Source organism: Felis catus, chromosome B2 (genome assembly GCF_018350175.1).
Source record: "Felis catus isolate Fca126 chromosome B2, F.catus_Fca126_mat1.0, whole genome shotgun sequence".
NCBI classification, from domain to species: domain Eukaryota; kingdom Metazoa; phylum Chordata; class Mammalia; order Carnivora; family Felidae; genus Felis; species Felis catus.
The window spans coordinates 41,216,277-41,235,987 of NC_058372.1; the positions used below are offsets into that span (position 1 = coordinate 41,216,277).

At 49.8% G+C, this 19,711-nt stretch overlaps 3 protein-coding genes across 7 annotated transcripts in view; 1 reads left to right on the forward strand and 2 right to left on the reverse strand.

Annotated features, from left to right (window-relative positions):
• Positions 1-952: 952 nt before the first annotated feature.
• SLC22A7 (solute carrier family 22 member 7) lies at positions 953-7,782 on the forward strand. Of its 3 annotated transcripts, XM_045057593.1 has the most exons (11): positions 955-2,273; positions 2,917-3,020; positions 3,154-3,308; positions 3,433-3,601; positions 4,391-4,514; positions 4,885-4,994; positions 5,460-5,674; positions 5,848-5,956; positions 6,662-6,865; positions 7,075-7,157; positions 7,294-7,782. In XM_045057593.1, exons 1-11 carry the CDS (start codon positions 1,881-1,883, stop codon positions 7,329-7,331), a joined length of 1,704 nt encoding a protein of 567 aa, XP_044913528.1. In that variant the 5' UTR covers positions 955-1,880; the 3' UTR covers positions 7,332-7,782. The 3 variants fall into 3 exon arrangements, with proteins under 3 accessions (XP_044913529.1, XP_044913528.1, XP_003986211.2); XM_003986162.5 differs by lacking the exon at positions 7,075-7,157 and having other exon boundaries at positions 962-2,273; XM_045057594.1 differs by lacking the exons at positions 6,662-6,865; positions 7,075-7,157 and having other exon boundaries at positions 953-2,273.
• Positions 7,783-8,077: 295 nt separating this feature from the next.
• On the reverse strand, positions 8,078-18,995 carry CRIP3 (cysteine rich protein 3). Of its 3 annotated transcripts, XM_045057595.1 has the most exons (9): positions 18,880-18,995; positions 10,944-11,225; positions 10,598-10,692; positions 10,111-10,168; positions 9,883-10,014; positions 9,029-9,100; positions 8,798-8,901; positions 8,651-8,708; positions 8,078-8,476 (listed from the first exon to the last, which is right to left on the reverse strand). In XM_045057595.1, the coding sequence occupies exons 2-9, from the start codon at positions 10,984-10,986 to the stop codon at positions 8,415-8,417; spliced, it is 624 nt and encodes a 207-aa protein (XP_044913530.1). In that variant the 5' UTR covers positions 10,987-11,225; positions 18,880-18,995; the 3' UTR covers positions 8,078-8,414. The 3 variants fall into 3 exon arrangements, with proteins under 3 accessions (XP_044913530.1, XP_006931801.2, XP_019686180.1); XM_006931739.5 differs by lacking the exon at positions 18,880-18,995 and having other exon boundaries at positions 8,807-8,901; positions 10,944-11,824; XM_019830621.3 differs by lacking the exon at positions 18,880-18,995 and having other exon boundaries at positions 10,944-11,824.
• ZNF318 (zinc finger protein 318) overlaps positions 18,297-19,711 on the reverse strand; it is a 43,522-nt gene continuing 42,107 nt past the window's right edge. The window contains exons 9-10 of the transcript XR_006597790.1: positions 18,880-18,995; positions 18,297-18,684 (exon numbers count right to left, since the gene is read on the reverse strand). The gene's annotated coding sequence lies outside the window, so the exon portion shown is untranslated. The remainder of the gene's footprint in view (positions 18,685-18,879; positions 18,996-19,711) is intronic.

Below are 19,711 nucleotides of genomic sequence, written 5' to 3' on the forward strand. Positions count from 1 at the left end.
TCAATATTTTATATTTTTATATAAATAATATGATTATGAGGGAGGAACCAACAGGGTAGAAGTCACATGTAGGTGAGAGCAAGAGGGGTAGGGCTGTGTCACTCGTAAGCTGGTCTCCAGGGCAGCTTGGGCATCCACCAAGTGAATAAAAGCGAGGCCAGTGCTGCCCAGGGGACTGCAAGGAGGTGTGAGGTGCCAACAGGCTGGTGTATTGGGGGAACTGGAGGGAAGGGGGCATGGTAGGGAAGGGCCAGCGTGGGGCTAAGGGAGAGGGGCAATCCTGGAGGGGGGAGGGGAGGAATCACATGGGTCAAATGGAGAAGCTGGACTTTCACCCTCCAGCAGTGGGAGCTTTGCCCTGGGACGCTGCCCTGTTAGCTTTGTGTTTCTAAATGTCCACTGTGGCAGGTGTGCAGAGGTGAGAGGGGTGAGAGGGGTGAGACTGGAGGCAGGAAGCCTTGTTCAGCTTGTTCTAACCCTCTTGCTAGACTGTGTGCTCCCTGAGGGCAGGGGCTGTGACAGGCATCTTTGTACTCTGCAGAATGCTTAGGTTATCTTACTGTTATCACCTCCTGTCACGGCCATTAGATCACTGTCCTCCTCTCATGCTGCCACGTTATTAGCACCACCCTTACCACACATCATGTCAGTGGGTTAGTTCCTCTCCCAGAGCTTTCTCGGGGAGCCCAGCCTAGTGCACACAGAACATCCTCAGTGCAGCAGCAGGTCAAAGGCCTGGGCAGAGGCAGGGATCCTGGTTCTCTTTCCAGTTCTGCTGCTGAGTCACTGTGTGGCCCCAGCAATGCCCCCGCCCCACCCCCCATCACCGTTTCCTTAGCTGTTCAAAATGAGGGCTACATTAAATTAGTGGTTTTCAAATTTTTTTTTTAGGTTGGGCCTTTTAGAAGCCTATTTGCTTAGAAATCTGGAGCCCTGGGGAAAACAAATTTGACAACCTCCCAGCTCTGCCAACCCTGAGTTTGGAGAAGCAGATGAGAACAAAGCTGATATTGCTGGCCTCTGCTGTGCTTTTGCCGCAGGGGCCATGAATGGGAACTGAGTGGGGAAAGTCAGACAAATCCTGAGTCTTAGGCATTGCAGCTACCTATGGTGGGACCTTGGCAAACCGCTGTCTCTGCCCACTCAGTCCCCCAAGGGGAAGCTCCTGAAAAGAGGGGCAGGGGGAAGGCATGAGGGACTATGTGTATGGGAAGTGGGACGGTGATAGGTCTGGGATCCTCCAGATTGACCAGGCTGCCCAGTGCAGTTCCAGGTGTGTCTCAGGCCAGGGCATAAGCTCCAGGTGGGGGCCTTGGGGTATAGGGAGGCTTTGTGACTCAGCAGAAAGAACTCTTCAACCTGGTTAGGGCCTAGCTCTCAGTCTTGAATCCTGAGGGTCCAGCCAAGCTGTGGCTTCCATACATAAGGCTGACCTAAATCTTCACAGGACAAAGGGCATTCCTGGAGAGTTGCCATCAGGCCCCAGGGGACTCCTCCTCTTAAGGACTCTTGGAGCTCAGTTGATCCTGGGGCTAGGGGCTCACTTCCTGCACACCTAGCTACCCCATCATGGCAACTGGAGGCTACCCCTGAGCACCAATATGTAAGTCCCAGAGCCATGGAGTCGGTGACCTCTGAATGGACGGCCCCTCACCCAGGCACTGGGCCAAACAGGCAGGGATCCCTGGAGACCTGGTGACCAGGGAGGGCTCAGTCCTGGCCCAGCCCCTGAGGGCTGGATTCTGATGGTAAACTTCTGCTCATCAGTCTACTTGCTCCTGCCTCCAGAGTCCAAAGGTCCAAGTGGTGGGTGGACTGTGCTGCACTGAACGCTACAGAGGAAGCCCTCACAGAGACTGGTCAGTGGGTGGGTGGGCGGCATGAGATTTGAAGAGCTGCTAGATCAGGTGGGAGGCTTTGGGCCTTTCCAACTGTGGAATGTGGCACTGCTGGCCCTGCCCAGAGTGCTGCTGCCCATGAACTTTCTCCTGCCCATCTTCCTGGCTGCCGTACCTGCCCACTGCTGTGCCCTCCCTGGTGCCCCTGCCAACTTCAGCCACCAGGACGCTTGGCTGGAGGCCCACCTGCCCCGGGAGCCCGATGGCACCCTCAGCTCCTGCCTCTACTTCAATCACTCCCAGGCCCTCCCCAACACCACATTATGGGGAGCGGGGCAGAGCCCTGGGCAGCTGGAGGGTGAGCCTTCCACAATGCCCTGTCCTCAGGGCTGGGAGTACGACCGCTCGGAGTTCTCTTCCACCATTGCAACCGAGGTACCTGAGCAGGAGATTGGGGGACACGTGAATGGGATGGGCCTGCCACTGCCCTGGGTGATTAATTACTGTGTGGGCATTAGACCTGTTACCTTACCTTACCTAATCTCAGTTTACCTATCTGTAGATGGGGTCTATGAATTTAAAGCACTGAGCTTAGTTCCTGGCTTGTAGTAAGGAGCCCATACACCAGAGCTGCTATTATTAATTAGGAGGTGATTAAGGCAGGTAAGGGCTAAGATGGCTCTCGGGAGTTGGGGAAGAGTTGAGAAAGGTGTTCTGCAGTAGGAGAAGGAGACACAATAGAGGCCTCCTTCTTTCCCTTCCTTTTGGGCCCAGGTCTGGGATTTACTTAATCTACCTAGAGGTGAGTGCAGATGGGGCAGAGTCTCTCTAGAGAGGAGCGGACCTGTTGTCAAGGTCAAGACCCTCCACAGAAAGAAGTTGAGGCTACAGAATTGGGGAAGGGCAAAGTCTCTTACCCCTCAAATTGGAGTGAATAGTTGAGGGTTTCTTATCTGACACGGAGGTACCAATATGGAACAGTTGACCTCAGGAGGCCGAGAGTCTGGAGGTGGGGGGGTTGGTGCTACCTGGAGAGGGCCTGTGCCCATGAGAGGCCCCTCCCTGTCTGTCCCTGCAGTGGGACCTCGTGTGTGAGCAGAAAGGCCTGAACAAAGCCACGTCCACCTTCTTCTTTGCTGGTGTGCTTGTGGGGGCTGTGGCCTTTGGATACCTGTCTGACAGGTGGGGTGCAGTGGGGGCCAATAAGGGAGCGGGCTGGGGCACCCTCTCCCACTGGTTGGGGTATGGGCCTAGTCTACCTCTGTCGTGGGACCTCCCCTCTATAGGGAACTGACTCTGCATGACCCCTGTGCAGGTTTGGGCGGCGCCGTCTACTGCTGGTGGCCTATGTGAGTTCCCTGGTGCTAGGCCTGGTGTCTGCAGCCTCAGTCAGTTACATCATGTTTGTCATCACCCGCACCCTCACTGGCACAGCTCTGGCTGGCTTCACCATCATCGTGATGCCACTGGGTGAGGCAGGCAAAGGACGGGCAGGGCCCAGAAGACTGGAGGGAGGCAGTTGTCAAGGGTGAGACTGAACTCATCTGGCCCTTGCTAACTGTCTTCCTGTCTCTGGCCCCTGCCCTGGGCCCAGAACTGGAATGGCTGGATGTGGAACACCGCACCGTGGCAGGTGTCCTGAGCAGCACCTTCTGGACAGGGGGTGTGACGCTGTTGGCACTGGTCGGGTACCTGATACGGGACTGGCGATGGCTTCTGCTGGCTGTCACTCTGCCTTGTGCCCCAGGGATCCTCAGCCTCTGGTGAGGACTGTGGGCAGCTTGGGAGTGGGAGATAGAGGAAGCCAGAGATGGAGTTAATCAGAGGCTGAGATTAGAATACAGAGTGACTGAGATATGAAAAGAAAGAAAAAGTCAGTGACCGAGAAACAGAAAAAGAGAGAAAGAGAGACAGACCAGTACAAAGAAGATGGCAGTGGGCATGAGAAGCAGAGAAACACACAGTAACATATTGAGAGACAGTGGAGAGACAGAAACAGAATCAGTGAGAGATAGCAAGTGGCAGAGACCAGGACTGAGGGGCAGATTCAGGGGGACAGATAGAGATGGACATGGGCATCACAAGAGAGACAGGGATGGAGAGACAGGGCCAGCATAGGGGTAGGGAGTCCAAGCAGGACAATAGGAAGCCAGGCAGGGTGGGCATTTCATTGTCTTCCAAAAATGAATTGGCTTTTGATGCCCCTTGGGGATTTCTGTATGTCGGTCTCTCCTTCCTCCTATGCCCTCCTGTCACTTATGGGAGAAGTGGGTGGCTGACGCTGGGGAATGAGAATGAGACCAATCCAGTTGAACAGAGAAGGGAATCCTAGGCTGTGGAGGAACTAAGCCTGGGCAAGGAAGTGTGGCAGGGTGGATTTTAAGTTTGAATAAAAGTTTGTCAGGTGAGGAGGGTTTGAGAAGGAGAGCACATTCCAGGTTGAGGGGACTGCATGAGCAAGAGCCTGGAGGCTGACAGGCTGTGGTGTGTCCAGGAGGGAGATGTGACTGTGGGTGCTGACTCTGCCTGAAGGGCCTCCTGCTGTCCCCCAGGTGGGTGCCTGAGTCTGCACGCTGGCTTCTGACCCAGGGCTGTGTGGAGGAGGCCCACAGGTACCTACTCCGCTGTGCCAGGATCAATGGGTGGCCTGTGGGTGAGGACAGCCTGAGCCGGGAGGTGAGAGTGAATGTGTGTGTGTGAGCACATGCAAGTCCATGTGTGTGGGGACGCGCACATGTGTATGTGTATGTGTGTGTGTGTGTGTGTGTGTGGCCGTCCTGTGTCAAGCGTCCCCTTCCTAGGGCCCACTGTATGTGCAGGAAAAGCTCCTGACCCCCAGTGGAGAGTTTCCAAACTCATTGGGATGTCCTACCTGGCTCTGGTGGGCCACACCCTTGACTCGGAGCCCACCCGACTCAGCCTGCACGTGCATCCCCACCCCCACTATTGGAGAAGGGAGGAGGAACAGAGACCCAGAGAGATCAGTGTGCCTAGCTAAGGCCCACAGCCAACTCTGATGTTACAAACTCTCCTCCTCTCCCACCAGGCCCTGAGCAAAGTGGCCGCCAGAGAGCAAGTGGTCCGCAGACCCTCGTACCTAGACCTATTCCGGACCCCAAGGCTCCGACATATCTCGCTATGCTGCATGGTGATGTGGTGAGGAGCAGGGGATGGGTGGACAGAGAGGCAGACTCCAGAATGATGCTGAGTGTGAGTTGGAGGGACTGTAACCGTGCAGGGCAGGAGGACCAGCCTCTGGGGAGATGGGACACGGGAAGATCACAAGATGGAGCAGGCATCAGAAGCAGGGCTCAAATTCAGGTGCTGCCACTTCCTGTGAGATCTTGGACAGGTCACTTAACCCCAAGCCTCAGAGCCCCTTCTGCAAAACAGGACGCTGTTAGTTCCTACCTCACAAGGTTGCTGTGAAGATTAGGTAAAGACGCTTTGGCCACTGGCACGTGCTGCATACTCCGTGGGGATTATGAGGACAGGGATGGTGGTGGGCAGTAGGCTCTGGAGGCGGGGGAGGTGGTCCCTCTAAAAGGCCAAGTCTCCCTAGGAAGACAGGACAAGGGGGATGAAGAGGAGGGCCCCTGAGTGCATTGCGACCCCTTTCAGGTTTGGAGTAAACTTCTCCTATTATGGCCTGAGCCTGGACGTGTCGGGGCTGGGGCTGAACGTGTACCAAACGCAGCTGCTGTTCGGGGCCGTGGAGGTGCCCTCCAAGCTGCTGGTCTACCTGTCGGTGCGCCACTCAGGACGCCGTCTCACGCAAGCAGGAACGCTGCTGGGTGCCGCCCTTGCTTTTGGTGCCAGACTGCTGGTGACCTCGGGTGAGCCTCACCCGGAGGCCCCGCCCACTCATCGGAGGCCCCGCCTCCTGGCCCAGAGCTCCTGCCCTTTCGCGGAGGCCCCCACTCAAAGCCCTCCATTTGGGCAACCTCCCACCCTGGAGTTCTCGGTCTCGCACAAGGCCCGCTCACTGCCTGAACCCCTTTTCCTCTAGAGATGGGGTCTTGGAGCACCGCCTTAGCAGTGATGGGAAAAGGTTTTTCTGAAGCTGCCTTCACCACAGCCTATCTGTTCACATCGGAGTTGTACCCTACCGTGCTCAGGTGAGGGGAGCCTGACAACCTATGGGGGGGGGGGAGGGCTTGTAATCACGTCTCTTTACCAACCCCCCCTTCCCCGCCACGCGCGCGCGCACACACGCGCGCGCACACACACACACACACACACACACACACACTGCAGCCCAGTTCCTCCCACCCATTCCTTATACCACACCCAGAATACAGAGCTAATCAGAGCCGTCTGCGTTTGCTTAAGTCTGGGAGAAGGCAGAGCATTTTATCTTTACTAAGTGACCCTGAGCGAGGTCACACTTCTCTGGGGCTCCTTTAAAATAAAACAGTCGCAAAAGGCGCCATCTGTACCTCCCTCCCATTTACCACAGCCCAGGCAGAGCTGCCCTATGGGGTTGTCTCTGAAGGTAATTTCTGGGGCCCTTTCAGCTAGCTATTGGCAGGTGGGGAGACTTGTTGGTATCTGGGTATGCTTAGAAAGCCTTGCTCCTCCTCTACCAACATGACAGGGTCTGTAGGAGCTGCTGTCCCTCTTCCTTCCACATCACCCTACTCTCAGAATAGGTCCCTGGCCTGGGGACAAGTGGGAAGACCACCTGAAAGAAGCCTTAGCTTTCTTAGCCGTCTGGGGAGAAGGGGACACCAGGGCTTGCCAGCCCAGGATGGGGGAGCCCTGTGAGGCATGACCCTAAGTGGGTGTGAACACCTACCTTCCCCTGTCCTCTTTCTGAACAGACAGACAGGAATGGGGCTGACTGCACTGGTGGGCCGGCTGGGGGGCTCTTTGGCTCCACTGGCAGCCTTGCTGGATGGAGTATGGCTGTCACTACCCATGCTCACTTATGGGGGGATCGCCTTGTTGGCTGCCTGCACTGCCCTCCTGCTACCAGAGACGAAGCAAGCACAGCTGCCAGAGACCATCCAGGATGTGGAGAGGAGGTGTGTGTACAGAACTATTTGTGTCTGTGTGAGCACATGCATGTGGGAATGGGTGCCCAGGTACCTGACACCTTAGGTAGGATTCAGAGAAGACCTGTGTGCACATTGTGTATCTGGTGCATATGTGCAAGCGTGCATGGGTGTATGGCCTGAGGTATGCAAACTGCATGTGTAAAAGTACACAAGTCCATATATGTGTGTGTACACAGATGTCCAAGATTGTCCAGGAAGAGGTGGATGTGTGCACCCCTTCACGTATGCCTGCACATCAGAGATGCATACAAGCATGTGTGTGAGTCACTGGCAGAAGTATACATGTTTGTTTACCAGCAGCTGGGGAGAGGCATAGGCCAGCCATGACGAGGCAGGCTTGGGTGGTAGGCCCAGGGGCTAAATCCCACCATTGCTCATGACTCCTTCTTCCCCAGTGCCCTGTCTAGGCTTCAGGAGGAAGAGATGCCCATGAAGCAGATCCAGAACTGAGTGGTATCAGGGGCAAGCTCTCTACAGAAGTTCTGCAGCAGGGGCTGGAAGATTAGAAGGGCAAGCCCTGTGGCTGGGGCTACAGGCATCAAGTCCCCTGCCCAGGACTGGAGTTGCCACCAGTTCCCCCTTCTCTGTGCTCATCCAGCCTTGACTGTTTGGCCTCCAGCAACTGGGCAACTTCCTAGAATGCAGTGGGCTGCTGGACAATTCTGGTACCCCTCTTATTCTGTAAATAAAGGTGTCCCGTGGGTTTGGGGCAGCAGTGAGAAGCTGTGGGATGAGCCCTGGATGGGAAGCCAGAGTCTGGCCCTGGGTTCTAATCCCAACTTTGCCACTGATTTGCTGTGTGACCTTGGGCATGTGGGTTTCCCTCTCTGGGCTTCAGTCTGTTCATCTCTCAAACGGATAATGAAGCCTCTTAGCAGACCTCACCACAGGATCTGTCTGTTGTCATGCTCAAATGAGATGTTGAATAATGTGTTTCTCCTAGAGATGGTGCTAAAGAAGGAATTGCCCTATGATAACTTCTGGCACCAACTGAGCTGGTGGGCATGCTGTCCACTCACTGCGTGGTGCTGGGAACTGTCCAGGACCAGGGTTCCAGGAGAACAGAGCTCTTTGTTCCCATGGCCGGCCCTATACCTCCCAGGTAGTTTGCAGGGTAATGCATCCCCCCTCCCTACACTTCCCATCCTCCAACCCATTGATTAGGCCTCATGCCCAAAGAAGCGTTGAAGGCATGGGAGCCAACATTTTATTGGAGAAGCCAAAATAAACACATTTTATAAGTACCTTGAAGTTATCGAATTTGCTAGGGAAGGGATTGGGAAGGCCAGGAGGCCACCCTTTAAAATGTGGTAGCCTAGTTCCCCTGACCAGATAGAAATGGGAAAGGCAGGAATTGGCAGAGAATGTCTAGACCCCCTGGTCTACCATAGAGCCTAGGCCCAGGCCACCTGAAGCCCACCTTCCCCCTGAGGGACTGAAGAATTCTGTAGCTTCCAGTAGGACCATGGAGGGAATGGGTGAGGTCCGAGTTAGAGTGACCTCTCCTGTGAGCATCTCATTTGGATTTTATCTCCACAGGGTCATAGATGTAGCAGCCCACATCACCAATGTTCACACCTGAGAGAGAGAGCCCCATTACCAAGGTCCCTGGTGCTGGAGGGTGTTGGGCTGAGGGATGAAAGGAATTGGGAGGGGTCTGGGGTGTGTTTGACCACAGGGAAATTTGCCCACACATCCCCACAGACCCACATGCCATACTTTAGGCCCACTGTCTGGGGTGTGGCTGCCCACCTTTGGGGCCAAACAGGTAGCCGTAGCAAGGGATGTGGCAGTAGGGGACGCCGTCATGCTGGGACATAAAGAGAAAGAGAGCCATCTCAGCTTGGCTCTCTTCCCATCTCCAGCCTCCCTCCTCCCGACACAACCACCCATCCCTACCCTGTTCACCTCAGCATGACTCCCAGCAGTAAGGGTCTTCCGGCAGCGCTGGCACCTCAGACAGGGTCGGTGCCAATTTCTGCCCAAAGACATCACCTTCTCAGCTGGTGGTGGAGACATTTGGTAGTTCTAGGGGGGGCAGGGCAGGGAGACCTGCCTACTTTGCACCACCTCCCTACACTTTGATGCCCATCCTCTGGCCCCCTCCCTAAGCTTTCCATTATCGCTTACCAAAATAGACAGGTTCTTCGCAGCCAGGGCACAGTGAAGTCTCTCCAGTAAATGTCTTCATGTGGGGATGGCCTTTAAGGGGAAGAGGCCCTGGCTAGGGCTGAGGTGGGGACCATGCCTAAGCAGGGCCCACCAGCACTGGCCCGCGCACATGGCTTCTTCCAAAAGCCATGCTTATCCCAGAGCCCTCCACCCAGGTGGCCATGAGTCTGCTTTCTTGGACAGAGCTCAGTTTCCTGTGGCCCCTCATCCTGCCCCATCCCTATCTGTAGGAGGGACCACCCACTTCCTTCTCCTCCCAGGGGCTCAGGTGCCCACCATCCCAACCCTGTCAGCAACTCAATCCTCAGGAAACCTGAGCTGATACAGGAGCTGGCCAGGGCATGGGTGTCAGGTGTTGGGGAGCATGGTGTCATTGCCCACTCTAGGGGATGGGAGGGAGGAACAGGGAGAGGGGAGAAGTGGAAGAATATGAGGGGCTGGCCCTGTCTCAATGACCCTCGCTCCTAGGTCATCCTTTCCATGGCCTTGGCCTGAGAGAGGCCTGAACTCCAGGTCAGGTTGCCTCTGACTAGCTGTGTGACTGCACAAGCCACACACTTTGCTGTCTACACACTTTGTTTTCCTCACCTGTAAAATGGGGATGATAATGCCATCTACCCAATTTACCTCTTAACTCAGCAGCTGACATAAGGGAACCCCCCTCTCCCCCGCCAAAGTGCCATGGACAAAAGAAGACTTTGCCACAAAGTTGTAGGAATGTGAAGCAGAGGACTAGGTGGGAGACTGCCACCTGGTCCTACCCTTTGTTCCAGCCTAAGGATGAGGAGTAGCTGGGGCCCAACTTCACTTACTTTTCTTGCCCTGGGGGAGGCCAGTCCTGGGCCTGGGGGGGCTAAAGCTGCTGGGGCTGAGGGGAGTGGTGCTGGCAGGGGTGGGAGTGGGGGAGTTGTAGAGGTAGGAGCCCACACCACCAATGTTCACCCCTGCAGAGAAAACAGGGGCAGTCAGCCTTGAGTCTCCAGCTCCCAGCCACAAGGAAGGTCCTGCTGTCCCCTGGCCTCTTCTAGGCTGGTACTTACCCCTGGGTCCGAAGAGAGCCCCATAGCATGGCTTGTGGCAATACGGCCTCCCGTTGTGCTAGGCACAAGCAGAGGAAAGAGGGTTGCTCAGGGCTAAAGGCGTGGGGGGGGGGGGGGGGGTTCTCCTGTGTCCTACAGGCCTTCCCTCAAGTCCGGTTGCCAGGTGTATCTGTCCACTTGCCTGGTGGGGCTGGTGAGGCCGGGAGGGTGGAGGGTAAGCTGACATGCTAGAATTGCCACTGTGGACAGGAGAAAGGGCAAGAGCAGGCCAGAAAACAGCATTGCTTCTCTCCCCTCCCCACCGAAAGGCACCGGGTCCACCAGCACAACTCAGGCGTCCCAAGTCCTGGTTGGTGTGGGGCCCTCCGGGTAGATGGTCTTGGTAGCTGACTGCTGAGGTTGCCTTCGGTGAGCTTCCTGAGCGGAAACTGGGGACTGGTGCTTGGAGAACAGGGACAGAGGGCTGTGCGCCCTGGCCAGGCCTCACCTCTGCATGCCCTCCTGGGGACAGGACGCTGTGGCAGCGCTCACATTTCAGGCAGAAGCGATGCCAGTTCTTGCCCAGGGAGCTCACCTTCTCCGCTGTGGGGGACAAGGTGGAACCGGGCTGTGGGGGAGCCAGGCCTAGCAGCGGGCGCCCCCATTCCCCTCCTCAGCCCCGTCCGCCCTGCTTCCTAGAGACTACGAGGAGTGTCCCCGGGAGGCCAGTTCCAACCCGCCCGAGTGCCCTGCTCCCGAGAGGTGGAAAGGGGGTCTGAGAACACACGGTCGCCAGTTCCTCGCGTTCTCAGAGGACGTCCCATCTCCCCCTCCCTCCTCAGCCCGGACCTCACCGAAGAAAACGGGTTGCTGGCAACGCGGGCAGGTCCAGCTCATGGCTCCGCGCAGGGAAGCTGGCGCCGCACACAGTAGGCACCACCTAGGGGGGCTCCGTTCCCGCCCCCTTCGCTGGCCCCTCCCATGGCTCAGCTTTGAGCCTCATTGGGCTGGATCCGAGGCGCCTCGGCGCCTATTGGCCGTCAGAAATTTAGAACAACTCCACCTGGGAGACGGTTACTTCCAAAACTAAAGCCTCCGGCCGGGCGGTGGAGAAAATAGAGGGACTTGAAGCCAGACTGGAAAGGAAGATAGAAATGAAGACGCCTGGAAGGGTGGCACTAGTTTTTTGGCTTGGTACAAGAGGAAAACTATCCAGAGTGTAGGCGCCATGAAAACACTATTATTTCCTTAAAGTGAGGGGTCAGGCATTCTTTGAAATGTTTTAATTCAGCCTTGACAGTCTCGCAGGTGGTTGGTTAAGAGCAATGGAATCTGGGGAGCATCTCTGCTATTTACTCTCTGGCTTCAGGCAAATTACTTAAGCTCCTTCTGCATCCGTTTTATTTGTACAATGAGTATAATGACAAATCTCTACCTCATAGGATTGTTGGGGAAACTTAAGTAGGTTAATACATGGAAAGTGCCCAAACAGTGCTTAGCACATAACTGCTATAAAAGTGATAGCTATCATTATGATGGATCTCATAATGAACTCAAGATTCTTTGTTTGGAAGCCTCAAAACCGGTATGGATACAATAGCTTGCTTGTGAGGGTCGCCTGGGTGGCTAAGTCGGTTAAACGACTGACTCTTGATTTCAGCTCAGGTCATTATCCCAGGGTGGTGAGACGAGCCCTGCATTGGGCTCTGCACTGACAGTGAGGAACCTCCTTGGGATTCTCTCTCTCCCTTTCTCTCTGCCCCTCCCCTGCTCACACTCTCTAAATAAACTTAAAAACAACAACTTTTGCTTATGACATTATAATGCTTATTTTTAAGATTTTAAAGTAATCTCTACAGCTAATGTGGGGCTCTAACTCACAATCCCAAGATCAAAAGTTGCATGCTCTTCCTACTGAGCCAGTTGGGCTTTATAATGCTTATAAATTTAAAGCTATAATTCAGACACTAATTACATATTCCTAATTTTATTTTGAGGTGTTTTAGTATTTGTTAAAAGTAGCCCAGCAGCACCTCAAAGGACACTTCAAGAAAATCCACAGAGAATGGGAGTAAATATTTGCAAACATGTATCTGATAATGATCTAATAATCAGAATATATAAAGGACTCTCACAACTCAGCAATAAAAAGACAACCTGATTTGGGGTGCCTGGGTGCCTCAGTCAGTTGAGTGTCTGACTCCTGGTTTTGGCTCAGGTCATGATCTTGTGATTTGAGTTCGAGCCCTGCACAGGGCTCTGTGCTGACAGCATGGAGCCTGCTTGGGATTTTCTCTTTCCCTCTCTCTGTGCCCCTCCCCTGCTCATACTCTCCCTCTAAATAAATAAAAAAAAAAAAAAAAAAAAAAGAGACAGGGGCGCCTGGGTGGCTTGGTGGGTTAAGCGTCTGACTTCGGCTCAGGTCATGGTCTCGCAGTCCGTGAGTTTGAGCCCCATGTCGGGCTCTGTGCTGACAGCTCAGAGCCTTGGAGCCTGTTTTGGATTCTGTGTCTCCCTCTCTCTCTGCCCCTCCCCTGTTCATGCTCTGTCTCTCTCTGTCTCAAAAATAAATAAACGTTTAAATAAATAAATAAATAAATAAAGAGACAACCCAATTTTAAAACGGGCAAAGAATTTGAGCAGATATTTTTCTAAAGAAGATACACAAATGGCCAACAAGCACACGAAAAGATGCTCAACATCATTAGTCATTAGAGAAATGAAAATCAGGATCACAATGAAATATCATTTTAGACCTATTAGAATGGCTATAATAAAAAAGAGGAGTAATAACAAGTGTTAGGGAGGATGTGTCAGAATTGGATTCCTCATATGCTGTTGATGAGAATGTAAAATAGTGCAGCCTTATGAGAAACATTCTGGCAATTCCTCAAAAGGTTAGACAATTACCATATGACTCAGCAACTGCAATCCTAGGTATATGCCCAAGAGAAATGAAAGCAAAGCACGTGTCCGCACAAAAACTTGTACATGAATGTTCATCGTACTGCTATTCACAATAGCCAAAAGTCCATCAGTTGATAAATGGATAAACAATGTGGTATATCTGTGATAGAATATGATTCAGCCATAAAAAGGAATGAAGTACTGATGCATGCTCAACATGGATGAACCATAAAAACATGCTAAAGAAGCCAGACACATAACACCACATGTTGTATGATTCTATTTGTATAAAATGTCCAGAATAGGAAAATCCATAAAGACGGAAAGTGGATTAGTGGTTGCTAGTGGTTTGGGGTGGAACAGTTGGGCATATCTGCTAATGAGTATGAGATCTTCTTATGGGGAGATAAAAATGATCTGGAATTGGTGGAGGTAGGTGCACAACCTCATGAATATACTAAAAATCAATGAATTGTATACATTAGAAGGGTGAACTTTATGGTGTGTGAGCAATTTCTCAATAACAATGCTTGAAGAGAACTTATTTTTTTAAAAAGGTAGCTCAAAGGGTCACCTGGGTGGCTCAGTTAAATGCCCAACTTCGGCTCAGGTCATGATTTCACGGTTCTTCAGTTTGAGCTCTGCATCGGGTTTGTACTGACAGCTCGGAGCCTGGAGCCTGCTTCAGATTCTGTGTCTCCCTGTCTCTCTGCCTCTCCCCTGCTGTGCTCTCTCTCAAAAATAAATGAACAGAGGGGCGCCTGGGTGGCGCAGTCGGTTAAGCGTCCGACTTCAGCCAGGTCATGATCTCGCGGTCTGTGAGTTCGAGCTCCGCGTCAGGCTCTGGGCTGACGGCTCAGAGCCTGGAGCCTGTTTCCGATTCTGTGTCTCCCTCTCTCTCTGCCCCTCCCCCGTTCATGCTCTGTCTCTCTCTGTCCCAAAAATAAATAAACGTTGAAAAAAAATTAAAAAAAAATAAAATAAATGAACATAAAATATTTTTTTAAAAAATAAAAAGGTAGCTCAGCAAGTGAGGGGCAGGAAAGAGAGCTGATTACTGTGTGCCAGTGCCCCAGCAGTGAAAAGAATACCTCGATGAAGTATTAGGTGGTAAAATTAAGACTTTTCTGGAGTAAGCTTCTTTGTTTTGTCAAGTCAGCTCAGAAACAGCTGAAGGGGACTTTGTGTTAAAGTTATCCTTCAGCTGCAGTGCTCTGCTCTGCTGGGTAAGAGGAATCTGTTTGTGTCTCAGGAGTCAGAGAACCCTCTCTGGACTTGAGTTCCCTCAACTGGGCAATGGAATGGGACTGGTGTCTAGGAACTTCCACTTAACACTCCTGTTTCTTCACTTGTCTCCATCAGTACTTTTTGCTTATAACACTTGTTTTATCCTCCTTGTTGAATTATAAAGGTGCAAGGCTGCACACCGTGAAACAAACTTTTCTATACATTTTCATTGTTTCTTGTTTTGGGAACTATTTCAAGATCCTTAGTTTTTGGTTTTTTTTTTTTTTTTTTTTAATGTTTATTTTTAAGAGAAAGACAGAGTACACATGCGGGGAAGGGCAGAGAGAGAGGGAGAGACAGAATCCAAAGTAGACTCCAGGCTGTCAGCACAGAGCCTGATGTGGGGCTCAAAACTCACGAACCGGGAGATCATGACCTGAGCTGAAGTTGGATGGGTAGGGGAGCCACCCAGGCGCCCCTAGAGTTTTGTAACTTTCTTGATGGGCTTCCTTTTACAAATTTGCAAAATATTAGTTTTAGTCTCCACCAATGTTTACTCTTGTGTTTCTGCCTCTCTCATTCATTTCTTCTTAAAGAAGGCAGCTTAAGATTCATTGCTTTTTGTTCTCTATGGTTCTCATGGAGGTCCCACTTCAGGAGGCTGGGAGGACTTCGTTGTAGTTATTCTTAGACATTGTATGTATTCTCCTTTCGAAGGTTAGCTTCATTTGTCCAAGGATCTATCCTTTGAATTTCCAGAGCAATCCTTTCCCAAGGCCCTGTAGCTCTTTGTGCTGGATCACCTTGGACACATGCCTCAGCCTCCTAGAGAGGTCATCTTTACCCTTGCATCCAGCACAGGGCCCCACACAAAGAAGCCAGTGTTGCAGTGTGAGCACCATGCTGCTTTCACACAACTTGCACTGAGTTGGGGGGCAAGTGCTTTGCTGCTCCTCTCTTCTGTGGCCTTCCTGTACTGTAACAAACACAGTATGCCTTGTCTTTTCTATGTCAGTGCTTAGGAAAGACTAGTTGAAACTCTTCCTTTCTAAATATTGGCCATCCATTTGTACATACAGTAAATCACAGTATTCCACTCTTCTTCCTTGCCTGGCTGCTATTATTCTGTCTCTTTTAAAAGAGGCCTTATAAAGAATGTTAACAGGGAAAATGAACACTTCTTGTAGAAATGCACTTGTTTTACTGACAGTGGCTGTTTTGAATACTTTGTGTGACTAAAGCCTCTAAAGTGATATTTTAACAAATACCACGCGTGGCTAAGTCCAGTTGAGTGTAGGTATTACCCATTCAGTTGTCAGGGTAGAGTTTGTGTCATCTAAGAGGCAGGTTCCTCTTTCATAAAGATGATTGTTCCCTTGGTGCTCCACCATTACACCCTACTTATTTTCCTGCACAGACCGGTCACAGTATCTGTATACTTGTGTTACACTTATTTACTTGTGACTGAGACTCATCTGTTTATCTATAGCACCAAGTATAGTGTGGGTGCTCAGTAAATGATAGCTACTATTATTATTTTTTAAGATTTTTAAGTAATGTCTACACACAACCTTGAGATCAAGAACTGCATGCTCCACTGACTGAGCCAGCCAGATGCCTCTTTTATTTTTATTAAAATCTATCGCTAACACTTTTTACTTCATGTTTTCAAGGTCTATTGTTAGGTACATGTATGCTTTAGGATTGCTGTCTTTCTTGATAAATTGACCCTTTAAAAATTTTTTTTTAGTGTTTATTTATTTTTGAGAGAGAGAGAGAGACAGAGTGTGAGCAGGGTAGAGTCAGAGAGAGAGGGAGACACAGAACCTGAAGCAGGCTCCAGACTCTGAGCTGTCAGCACAGCAGGGCTCGAACTCACGAACCATGAGATCATGACCTGAGCCAAAGTCGGATGCCTAAATGACTGAGTCACCCAGGTGCCCCTGAATTGACCCTTTTATTGTTGTTGTGAAGCTGAAGAAATAAGCTCTTCAACTCTAGGTGGTGGCGAAGATAATGGCCTCAAACACCTGAGGGCTGTCGCATGGACAAGGCATTAGGGGCACTACTGAGACCCCTGGAGAGAGGTCACAGGGAAGCAGATTTGGATTCTGTCCAAGAAAAGAACCCTTTTGCAGAACCCAAACATGAGTGGATGTTTCAGACAGTAGTAAGCTTCCTGTCCCTGGATATTATAAATAATGCTGGACAACGAACCAACTGATCGCCAGCGTGGCAGAAGGGATGCAAGCATCATACACAGGCAGACCTTCGGGGTTTCTTCACAATTTGACAGTACAGTATATGATTTTGTGATTCTATTCCCAAAGAAGAGTGTAAAATTTGTGTTAGCAAGAGAACACTGTTAAAATAGAGACAGCTACCACCTATGGAGTACCAGTCATAGGCACTGTACCTGTTATTCCTGACCCTACAACAGCCTGATGAGGGGTTTAAATGCTACATTATCAATTGTACATAAAAGGAAAGTGGCCTGGAGAGGTTAAAAGATTTGTTCAAATCATACAGACCCAAGACTCTCAAGCTCTCAAACTCTTTCCACCCCCTGCTTCTAAGCATGGTTTCTGCTATGCTGCCGGTGCGTTTCAGTCTGAAAAGATACTACACCTGTCTGCACACCACCTCTGTAAAGATAAGAGAACCTATCCAGGTAAATAATGGGTTACAAGAGACAGGGAAATGTCACTGAAACTTTTCCATGGCTTCTCAGTACCCTCAAGGTAAAGTTTTTAACTTGGCTCTAAGGCCTACACCTTTCCAATTCTAGCCATTTCTCCTGTTTCTCCCTCCAACCATACTAAATGAGCTTCTTAAACCTGCCAAATTCCTTCCTGCCTCACGACCTTTGCAAATGCTATTTCTTTTCTGAGAACTTGCCTCCTTAAGATCACTAATTCCTCACTAATTCCTGCCTAACTTTAGGTTCCCCTCACCTACTCAATACCAGGCTACTGGCCCCCGGCACTCTCTCCTACAATATCCTGTGCTGGAGGGCCCAGGGGGTACAACTGATGATAACTGTGTTTTCCTTGCTTGAGAGTTCAACCACACAAGGAAAAAAAGACAAATGGAGACTCATGATAAAGTCTACATTGGTAGCTTAGTGGGAGAGTAAAACAGGTCCGACAACTTCCTGCCCACCTTCCCCACTCCAGTCTAGGCTTTGTCTACCCATTAGTCTGTGAGCTCCATAAGGGCATGGACCAGGAATGCTTTGTCAACCACTGTGTATGTTTCCAACACCTCGCTCAATCTCTGATACACAGTGCTCAATAAATATTTATTGGTGAAAGAATGTTAAATGTTATATACAAGTCTCCCTCAAGAAATGGGTAGATGAAGGCTAGTGAAGAGATGTGGAGTTAGGAGGGGACTGGTAGGAGTTGAAAGTTTTGGTACAACAAAAGCCCTGGAGCAAGGGAAGCTTAAGTGCCGAGGAGTAAGAACTCAGGAGTTTCTCTCTTAATATTCATGAGGATCAGCATGTATGATACAAACCAGAATATGATTTAAGCTGATCCTGATTATAAATACTAGGTAACTAATAAAATGAGAACTGAAAATTTGCTTTGGCAGCAAACCAGTTCCACTAATTACAGTCATTCACAAGAACTTACTAATTAAACTTAATTAGTATGTAGCACAATTATGTCTATCATTAAATATATGGCAAATGAGAGAATGTGGCAAAGTGTTATGTAAACTGTAAAGCACCATACAAACTTGGCTGCCATACTGCAGTGGGTTTTGATTACAACTATAAAGTCCACTTATTTTATATCTTTGTAGATTTGTTCAAGTATATGAGCACATGCTTGACTTTTAAGGCATTACCAAAAACTTTGTTCCTAGATGACTCTTGAAAGGTTTCATTCAGTTCTGGCATGTTAATGAAAAATTAGTCTTACCTCTTGATCATTGTGTTTCTTAACCTTTATTTCCCATAACCTGTGTTCTCCATCTTCTGAATATCCCCTCCAACCAGTAAACTTTGTCATTTATATTACTTTAAAAAAATAGGAACATATACACAAAACAAAAACAGACTGAAATGCTTTCTTAAAAACACACCAGCAAGTGTGACCTTTTACTTCGTGTTCCACTTGTCATTACACGAACCTGGAGAGCCCCCTGTATACAGCTACTTGTGGTTAGCTGCTTAGGGTTATTAAGTGGGCTAGATTTTGTGATTCAGTGGCATCAGCTGTGCGCTAATTCAGACTGAAGATTGTAGGAAAGGACCCTCTGATCCTTTACCACAGTTGCCTTCAATTTATGCTCATGAAGAAATCAACAACAGCTTCAAATGGTGGTTTTCCATAAAAAGATGAATTTGGTTTCTCAAATATCACTTCGAAATGTATATTTCATCTCAAAGTATATAAAAATAACTATATCCAAATAATTTGCAGCATGAAAAATGTATTTATATGCTGGAAACTGAGAAGAAAACAAAAAGAGTGAAACTTAGTGGTCAGCCTGCTATAGACCTGATATTCATCGGCAACTTCCTCATCTAAGGTGTGGTGGGTAATTTTTTACAATATATAAGAACAGTCCTTCCAGGTCATGAGACCATGTTAATGAAACTAAAATAGTTTAATCTTATGAATTCAGAAAAATGCAAATGCTTACCTTTTTATAGAGGAGTTTCTCAGTTCCTCTATGAAACTCAAAATCAGAGAATCAGGAGTCAAGTTCCAGGCTTTTCCCACTCCAAAATGATTGGCTTTTCCCCTTCTTCTCTGGGACTTTTGGAAGAGGCAGAGCTAGAACATCTTTATTCATAATCTCTTACCACCACCACCCTCCACCAAGGACAGGGCAATAATTATCATATCTTGTGGGGACAAGAACTTGAGCATCCGTATTGTGATAAAAAGCCACTAAAAGAAAGGTTACAAACGTAAAGGCAGCACTGAATCTTTGCAGCTCTACTGAGGACATTTTATTTTCTATTTAGAAGCATTTCCTTTGGGGGTGCCTAGGTGGCTCAGTCAGTTAAGCATCCAACTGTTGATTTTCACGTCAGGTCATGATCTCACGATTTGTGGGTTCGAGCCTCATATTGGGCTCTGCACTGACAGTGCGGAGCCTGCTTGGGATTCTCTCTCTCCCTCTGTCTCTGCACCCCCCCTCAAAAATAAATGGGTAAATATTTAAAAAAAAGAAAGCTTAAAAAAAAAGAGAAGCATCTCCTTTGAGGAATCTCACCTTCCCCCATTCCACATGAATTCAACTTAGTCTAGATTGTTCTATAGGATAGAGCCTGCCTTTCCATGGTGAGCTTATGAGCAGGGCCTGGTGTGAGTACTTCATTCACCTGGCCATAGTAACTGTTCAGGGATAGGAATGTGGACCAAGTCACACTTGTCTTCATCCCAGAGATTTTTGGTGTTATTAGGAAAAATACATTTTTCATTTTCTAGACAGAAACCTATAAGGACCATGGCAGCTTGAGACTGTA

Bases quoted from the DNA above. Each gene is read 5' to 3' on its own strand.
- SLC22A7 (XM_045057593.1), top strand. From the start codon at position 1,881: ATGAGATTTGAAGAGCTGCTAGATCAGGTGGGAGGCTTTGGGCCTTTC. The intron at 4,515-4,884 runs GTGAGAGTGAAT...CTCTCCCACCAG, and splicing joins AGGACAGCCTGAGCCGGGAG to GCCCTGAGCAAAGTGGCCGC. The intron at 5,675-5,847 runs GTGAGCCTCACC...CTTTTCCTCTAG, and splicing joins CAGACTGCTGGTGACCTCGG to AGATGGGGTCTTGGAGCACC.
- CRIP3 (XM_045057595.1), bottom strand. From the start codon at position 10,986: ATGAGCTGGACCTGCCCGCGTTGCCAGCAACCCGTTTTCTTCG. The intron at 10,693-10,943 runs GTGAGGTCCGGG...TGTCCCCCACAG, and splicing joins CCAGCAACCCGTTTTCTTCG to CGGAGAAGGTGAGCTCCCTG. The intron at 8,477-8,650 runs GTGGGCAGCCAC...TCTCTCTCTCAG, and splicing joins CTACCTGTTTGGCCCCAAAG to GTGTGAACATTGGTGATGTG.